Raw genomic sequence first — 7,852 nt, forward strand, 5'->3', positions numbered from 1 at the left:
TTTTTTTTTTTTTTTTTTTTATTGACAAATTTGTCTCAGGGATGCTCTGCGGAACTCAAACTGGGAAGAAAAAGAAGAAAAAAATGATGTACCTCACTTCAAAGAATGCAGGTGAGTATCACCACTGCACGTGCATGGTTCTCTAATTAAGTGCAACCGATGACAATACGATTCTCATCCAGCCTGTGTATTGCTTTGAACAGAATTTGACCGTTATGAGCTGCAGATCTATGAAGAAGTAGCCAAGATGCCGCCGTTTCAGAGGAAAACGCTGGTTCTGATTGGAGCCCAGGGAGTTGGGAGGCGCAGCCTGAAGAACAGACTTATTGTAATGAACCCTCTGCGATATGCAACCACTGTACCCTGTGAGTGTATGAAACGGACATCTAAGGTCGTTGCAAGTTGTCTGCAAGTACAAGATTTCCTTCCAGTAACGCATTTCCTCACCTTTTACCCCCAGTCACGTCACGCCCTCCCCGGGAAGAAGAGAGAGACGGCCAGAACTACTGCTTTGTGAAGCGGGAAGAGATGGAGAAGGACATCAAGGAGAGCCGTTACCTGGAACACGGCGAGTATGATGGCAACCTTTATGGCACCAAGATCGACTCTATCCATGAAGTGGTGGGTGCAGGCCGTACCTGCATCCTGGATGTCAACCCTCAGGTTAGTCGCAGGCACAGGCTCTCAGTGTGCAGATCTTTTTTTTTTCCCTAAAGCTTTGGTTGTGACTAATATTTTCTCCTCAGGCCCTGAAAGTGTTGAAGACTGCTGAGTTTATGCCATTCGTGGTGTTCATTGCTGCTCCTGAACTGGACACACTAAGAGCTATGCACAAAGCTGTGATCGATGCTGGACTTACGACCAAGCTACTCACGGTACGTTTTGAGAGGATTTACGCTTAAAAATGATGATGGGGCTTTTATTACTCATCATCCTAATGTGCTGAACCTCTTTCTGCAACAGGAGAACGATTTGAAGAAGACTGTGGACGAGAGTGCCAGGATCCGCCGGGCTTACAGCCACTACTTTGACCTGACTATTGTCAATGACAATCTGGACAAGGCCTTTGACAACTTGCAGGAGGTAGTAGAGCGATTATTCATAGAGCCACAGTGGGTTCCAATCAGCTGGGTCTACTGATGTTTCATCCTCCTACTGGACAAATGTGCTGTCTGAGCTCCTGGGCCTGGCATGAAAGGGGACACGTGAAAGGAAGGAGGATTTAACACTGTACTCCACACGAGGAGAAAGTGTTGGACATCAGCCCTGTGTGAATTTGGGACTCGCACAAAACTGCATCACAAAGCTGAGTCACCTTGATCTGAATTGCCAGATTTCTTTCTAGCACACTATGCAACTCACAACACACAGGAAGTGTACTTATTTATTGGCGAAACTATTTTTTAAACAATACTTTCTATTCATGTGGATTGGAAGAAAATACTGGCCCGTGTGTCAGTATGTTTTAAAAAGCAAATGCGGTTTTTGTCATGTCCTGTTTTGATTTTACATCTGTATGTAAGATAGTGTATTTATTTTGCAAAAAAGAGGAGGGCTTGCTCATCGAAAAGAACGATACCTCAGTGTCACAGTTTACAGTGCATATGCCTCTAGTAATTCATCTCATTTTGTCGCTACTGTGCAAATTTTCAAACTCATTAATGTAGAATAGTGTCATATTTTTGAGACCTTTTCCCACCTCAGGGCTTCATTTATTCCCTGGTATCCTTGCAGTTCCACCTCATAAATGGGAAATGTCATGCCAGTCTCTGTTTGATGTTGTACAGAAGGAAAAGTAATACTACAGTGTTTACCCATTATTTCTCTTTCACACAAGCACAACAGATTACATTAATTCTGTTGTTAGTTTGTCAAACGTTTGGATCATGTGAGTGTCTCTGACTGTTCGATCGGTTGATACGGTGCTGTGTTTGTGTTTGTCTGGGAGAAGAAAAAAACTTTCCACAGGACTCTTGATCAGGGTACTGCATCTCAGTGAACCATCCCTTTTGATGTGATATTACTAAAACTTAACTGTTTTAAATAAAGTTCATATTGACTTAAAAAAAAGGTATATTTTACAAGATTTCAGAAAATATGTATTTTCAGATGTCAAATAAATAACAGGTGTTTTCTAATGAACCGCTTTTGCTTTGCTTTCTTCTTTTGGCAGAATCAATTTACAGACATTAGCAAACTGGAACAGTCTGAAGTCATTTGTTTTTAATTTTGCACAATAGAGAAACATACAAAAAATATACAGATAAAAGGTAGCAAGTTTAAACATTGGCATTATTATTATTATTAACGTTGTTCCTTGACAGATTCCCAATTTAAGGCCTAAAATAATTCTCCACAATTAAAGGCAGATTAAAATTCATAAAGATGTGTGCAATCAAACTGCATGAGGGTGAGGTTTGTAGTTGAAACATTAAAAACAGCTTCAGAGAATAATCTCTTAGGACAATGCTTTTGATATATGTGCCAATATTCAAAACTAGTAAATATTATATACAACAATATTTAACAGGAAAATAAAATAGGGTGAAAAGTTATTACACACAATCGAAAGCCACAAAGAATGTGAAGTACAAGGTCTATCCCACTGGGGTGGTCGAGACGTGACAGCAGACCCCACATGAAATCATTTGTTTTACAATGTGAGTGGTTTTGAAACAAAAGAGACAATTCTATAAGGGTATCACTTGAAAGCAAATTTAAGAACCAGGGTCTGTCACTGAACCCCTTTCCTTAATGAATATTATCTTCAAATTAGTGTATATATTGATGCTGACATGTAAGTTCTACATTAAAGATTGTGCACAAAACGCTTGGTCTGCACCACACAAACCAAAATCTAAACTAACTGTCAACATTTGTGATGATTTGACTGACGATTGTCTTTTGATTGGCAACAGTAAAATGCAATAGTGCTTTAGAGGGCACTACACCAACAAGAGTAAAAAAAACACAGATTAATAACACTATGTGGTCCCCTGTTTCTGGTGGATATTGAGGCATCTTCAGTGCATATACACAAAACACAGTTTTTTTTACAAACCAACCCTGAGTTCAGCAAGACCTACAAGTCTGTAAAGTATGATAAAAAAACAGGTTGGCATTTGTGAAAGTTATCAGCATGTCCTCTAACTACATTTCATTTCATTTTGAGCTGTTGTGAAGGATGAAGGACAGCAACAGTAGGCTTCCAGTGTGCACCAAGCTAAACAAGGAAAATCAAACCAAACACTTATTGTATGAATGGAAGTTTAAAAAGGGGGGAAAAAAAGGGTATAACTAAAACAGAAAAAAAAATCTGGCAACATATTTATTTTACCAACATTAATCCATCTCACTTTTGGCCTCAACATTATTGAGTGAATCTTTTTAGTTTATATCCTGAAAAAGGACTGACAATATCCGGATCCATATAATCTGCATTACAGTACTAAAAGATATTTAACAGTTATAAATACATCTTTAAAGGATGTAGAGGATCTTAATGAGATGGCCAGTGGTTCAATAGCAAAAGCAAAGAGAGGGGAAGATTAAGGGCTGTCTTCATGTGTCCTACATTATAGGACCAATTATTTAGAACATCCACTATTTGTTTGAACACTACAGTAGCTTCTTGTGGTGACGTGTAATTTCACCAATCTGATACATTTATCTCCAAAACCAAATTTAATACTGCGAATAGGTGCCCCTATTCTATCCCACCAGCATCCAATGAGAATGACAATCTCAGGTAGTGTTCAAACACAGTGGGCCAATGAGGCGAGACCTCTAACAGCAATACACAAGATCAGAGGAAGGTTCCCCAGCTGGTGGTTTATTTCTGTCTTTATCGCGTCTCCGTCTCTTTTCAGGGACACATTAGAGGAGGCAAACAGATATTCGGCCTTTTCATAGATGTCTTCTGTCAGGCCTGCGCTGCTCAGAGGCATCTCTCCTTTCCCTGATACACACTGCACCTGGAACAGGTGTAATAAACATAAAAAGGTCGCTAAATCAACATAATGCATAATTTAAAAAACAAAAACCTCACATAATATGTTGCTGTGTTGTATTCATCTTTGTAAAAACTGACTTTACTAACCAGCAGCTCCAGAGCCTCTAAAACTGGGAGGCTGCAGCACATCCCCAAGACAGCAAGGCAATCATCTGTCATCTCTGAAAGACAAAGATCCAGATACAGGATGAAAACTTGCAGAAATTAGGTTTTCTGACCTTAAATTGTAGACTTCAAGCAGTACTTCACTTAAGTAATAAAGGCTGCACAGAGCGCAGTTTTCTCACCATCCATAGCGCTGACAATGAGGTGAAGGGCTATGAGCACTGACTCAACCTGACCAGACTGCTCCAAAAGGTCCAGAATGGCTTGGATGTTCTGTTTTTGAGACTCTGTTGTTGTAACATTTCCAAGGGCAGGAATCTTTTTTAGGTACATCTGGTCCAGCTGAGACAGAGGAAGACACTCAGATATAAAAGTCAACATAACAGAAGTTGATAACGCTAAGTCCACATTATGACATTGTCTCTGTGTTTCTGTCCCACTTACGACACTCTGAAGTGAAGTGACAGCCTCTTTGTCCTCTACAACCTTTGCAAAATGCTGGAGCAAAGAGGACTTTGTGGTCACAGGAAGAGCAGAAAGCAGCTGGAAATGATCCTTCAGTCGCTCCAGCTCTACAAATGGGGGGAAAAACACACACACACACAATATAAAATAGATACTTCATCTCCAAAAACAAGTAGGTCAAGGTAACACTGAACCAGGACTGGATAAATCTAACTACATGGTCTCTTGGTTTAAAGAAACAACATAGATCAGAGCACGTCACAACATTCAGAAAGCAACAATCTCTAGAGGCTCTTTGCGACTTGAAATTAACATTTCTGAACACGTCATCAACTGCAACAACCATCTATAGTGACCTGTTTTAACGCTGAGGAGTAAACAGTAATTTACCTTGTCTAAGGTGGCTATTTTCAGAGGCATCTGGAGGAGATCCTGAGACACCGAACTGCGTTTTCCCAGCATGGCCATCTACTTCAAAACCTCCAGAGGTGTCGGCCATCAGACACAGCTCTGTGAAAAATACAACACGTTACATTTTAAATGCCCAGATATGAAATGTAAATGCTGTCAGAGTTTTAATCAATTGCTCTCCAAAGTGTCATTGAGTTATTTTAGGAATGTAGTGAATGATTTCTCACCATAGTGTCCATTGTGTTTGATTTCTAGCTCTAGAAGGGCATAGGCGAGGGTGGTGTGGATGGGAATCTCCATGGTAATGTCACTGTCTTTACTCAAGCTTGCATTCTCCTTCAGTGAAAACTGCAGAAAATACCACGGACAAGTGAGACCAAACACGACTACCAACAAAACATGTGTTTTATCATAAATATCCACTCTGTTTAGTAGATAAATAATAGTTGTTGATGATGCATTTGCTGGTTAAACAACTTAAGTTAGTTTAACATTTTACAGCAACTGATGCTAACTCAAAGAGGAACTACAGAAGCGGAAGGGTAATCTAATTTTCCACCAACAGTTGCCACAAATTGCACTTCTTCTTAGCTAATAATAATATTTGCTTTGCTTACTTTGCTTACTGTATACACACAGTTGCATAGAGACCTAAAACTCATTCAGGGAAACTGCAAACCGAGGAGGAAATACTAAACAACACTGAATGAAGATGTACACAACAAATAGGGAAATTATTTCATCACTAGTACCTGTTGTTATGTCATGTTAATTTGTAACAGGGGTTGATGCCAACCTTTACACTACATTAAAATTACATTTCATCATAATGAATGTGTGTATCAGTCCTGATACTGTACCTTTGAGATCTTAGGCCCGCAGAGGCTCAGTCCTCCTCCACACTGTCCTCCCTGCTGCACCTCCTCTATGACCGAGCAGGGCTGAGTGTTCACAATACGCTCCTTCACAATCCCAAACGACTGTCTGTGTTTCTCTTTTGTCTGCTGGACCAGACTATGGGACATGTCCAGGACCCTGGGACATTGAATACACACAATACGCGTTATATGAAATTGCGTTATATAAATATGAAATTTATACAGACTGGGAATTCTGTGAAGTAAGTTGAATTTTATAGTTATTATGCTTTTCATCCTTAATCAAAACAAGCAATCTTCTCATGAGTGTTAATATTCAACCAAGCTTTGTGTTTTGTGTTCAGCTTTATAGGTGGACAAAGATCATTTTTACTGTTTTACTGTTTGCATCTTTAAACGGACTGAATGTGAGGTGATACTTACAGTGTTCTTCTTTCATTTGAACTCTCTTTAAACAAACTACATCAGACAGGACAGTGGGAACAGGTGGGGAACTCACCTGTCTTTGGAGTCTCGCAGCAGCTTCTGCACATCCACTTCCTCTTTCTTCAAACTGCCAAAGGACGACTGGAGTGTGGACGAGTCTTTACCCTCCAGGCTCAAATTGGAATGGGGAAAATTTGCGCCCACCTTTCCTTGAATGTTGCCCCCATACTTCCCATTATATGTGATGAAGTCTGCCTCTGTGACACCTGTGGGCAGTGAAACATGATATAGCATATATATATATTGCAAAGTAAATAAACATACAAGACTTAATTACATTAGATAGATTAATATATAATAGTAAACCAAACTTATTGAACAGAAAGTGGGTGTTGGGTGTGCATAATACTGAAAAATACATTAAAATTCTTTCTATTCTGAATATATCATAAATGACGTTAATTATTGACAGGGAGGGATTTCTGCCTTTCGCCACATTCTAGTAATGGCTTTTGTGCCCGCTGTACTTAGGCTCTCTTTTTTTTTAAATCAAATGTCTACCTGCTATACTTTTTGTTAAATTCTATGAATCTCCTGCGAGTTAGTGATGGGCAAGACCAAAATATAAGAACCTTTCTCCATGAAGCAGAATTTTTCCATCACAACAACAACAACACTTCACAACAATTCTCACATTCATGAGTTATTTCCAGGCTTCCTTCCCTTCCATATTTTCTGTTTGGGCAGTGAAACATTTAGGCTTTCTGTGATCTTGAAATAATGAATTAATACAACTCTGAAGATAACTAAATAAGATTATAACAGGTGCTATACTAGAAAATAAGGTTTTGATGTTTACCTGGCGTTATAGGTGTGTCTCCTGTCAGTATATCATTGAGGTTAAAATCAGTGGGAATGTACTTGGGCTTCTGCCAGCGCCAGAAACTCTTGCGCTTCACCACCACTGTCAGAACAGCTATAGTGTCATTCAGGCTGGACACCGGGATCAGCTGACCTCCATGATCCACCTCCTCCACAAAGTTCCTGGTGGCTGTGGCAAACATCTCCTGTGCCAGGTTTGACAAAGATAAAGACTCAAAAACACGCGAGCTTCTGATTTAACAATCCTTCCACCAGCACTTCCTGTCTCGTCATGACATAACTACCTCTACACTCAGACACTTAGTGAAGTTTGCAAACTGTAAAGAATATAGCCTAAAGCAAAATCAAAACACAGAAACATTGCGCCCTTTTGAAAACATAGCTACACGCTAGAAGCGTCATCAGTCTTAAATTGATGTGATCGGAATAAGAAGCTTGCAGAGCAAAAAGCATCGTAAACTCAAACTCAATGCAAACGTTACCAAAAATGACGAACCAGACGAGAAACTTTCTTTATGACCAGACTTTCAGATCTCAAATCCTCCAGATATCTGTGTGCTGTGCAATGCACCGCTCTCTGTTGTGGACAAAAGACACACTGACGCTCCGCCTCCTCTCTCAGGAAGGTGTGGTGTGTTTCTGAAGACACTGTCAGAACACATCATTAATAATA

General features: G+C 39.8%; 2 protein-coding genes across 6 annotated transcripts in view; one reads left to right on the forward strand and one right to left on the reverse strand.

The window, feature by feature from the left end:
• Nucleotides 1-2,056, forward strand: part of pals2a (protein associated with LIN7 2, MAGUK p55 family member a) — an 11,052-nt gene extending 8,996 nt beyond the window's left edge. For both annotated transcript variants that reach the window (XM_019255101.2, XM_019255102.2), the window contains 5 exons: nucleotides 40-111; nucleotides 204-365; nucleotides 461-663; nucleotides 747-875; nucleotides 964-2,056. In XM_019255101.2, coding sequence (XP_019110646.1) covers nucleotides 40-111; nucleotides 204-365; nucleotides 461-663; nucleotides 747-875; nucleotides 964-1,140 — 743 coding nt within the window. In that variant the 3' untranslated portion in view covers nucleotides 1,141-2,056. The remainder of the gene's footprint in view (nucleotides 1-39; nucleotides 112-203; nucleotides 366-460; nucleotides 664-746; nucleotides 876-963) is intronic.
• Nucleotides 2,057-2,203: 147 nt separating this feature from the next.
• gsdmeb (gasdermin Eb) lies at nucleotides 2,204-7,784 on the reverse strand. Of its 4 annotated transcripts, none has more exons than XM_010741924.3 (10): nucleotides 7,662-7,784; nucleotides 7,157-7,364; nucleotides 6,371-6,563; nucleotides 5,854-6,028; nucleotides 5,221-5,341; nucleotides 4,973-5,092; nucleotides 4,562-4,689; nucleotides 4,300-4,459; nucleotides 4,100-4,173; nucleotides 2,204-3,974 (listed from the first exon to the last, which is right to left on the reverse strand). In XM_010741924.3, the coding sequence occupies exons 2-10, from the start codon at nucleotides 7,359-7,361 to the stop codon at nucleotides 3,756-3,758; spliced, it is 1,395 nt and encodes a 464-aa protein (XP_010740226.3). In that variant the 5' UTR covers nucleotides 7,362-7,364; nucleotides 7,662-7,784; the 3' UTR covers nucleotides 2,204-3,755. The 4 variants fall into 4 exon arrangements, with proteins under 4 accessions (XP_010740226.3, XP_027142841.1, XP_027142840.1 ...); XM_027287040.1 differs by having other exon boundaries at nucleotides 7,157-7,361; nucleotides 7,662-7,783; XM_027287039.1 differs by having other exon boundaries at nucleotides 7,676-7,780.
• Nucleotides 7,785-7,852: the final 68 nt, after the last annotated feature.

Source organism: Larimichthys crocea, chromosome XIII, assembly GCF_000972845.2.
Source record: "Larimichthys crocea isolate SSNF chromosome XIII, L_crocea_2.0, whole genome shotgun sequence".
Taxonomy (NCBI): domain Eukaryota; kingdom Metazoa; phylum Chordata; class Actinopteri; family Sciaenidae; genus Larimichthys; species Larimichthys crocea.

What these genes read in the sequence shown, in the direction of transcription:
- gsdmeb (XM_010741924.3), bottom strand. Translation starts at nt 7,361, where the DNA reads ATGTTTGCCACAGCCACCAGGAACTTTGTGGAGGAGGTGGATCATGGA. An exon ending in TCACTTCACTTCAGAGTGTC is followed by an intron (nt 4,460 to 4,561) that starts GTAAGTGGGACA and finishes CCTCTGTCTCAG; the next exon opens with CTGGACCAGATGTACCTAAA. An exon ending in CATTGTCAGCGCTATGGATG is followed by an intron (nt 4,174 to 4,299) that starts GTGAGAAAACTG and finishes TTTGTCTTTCAG; the next exon opens with AGATGACAGATGATTGCCTT.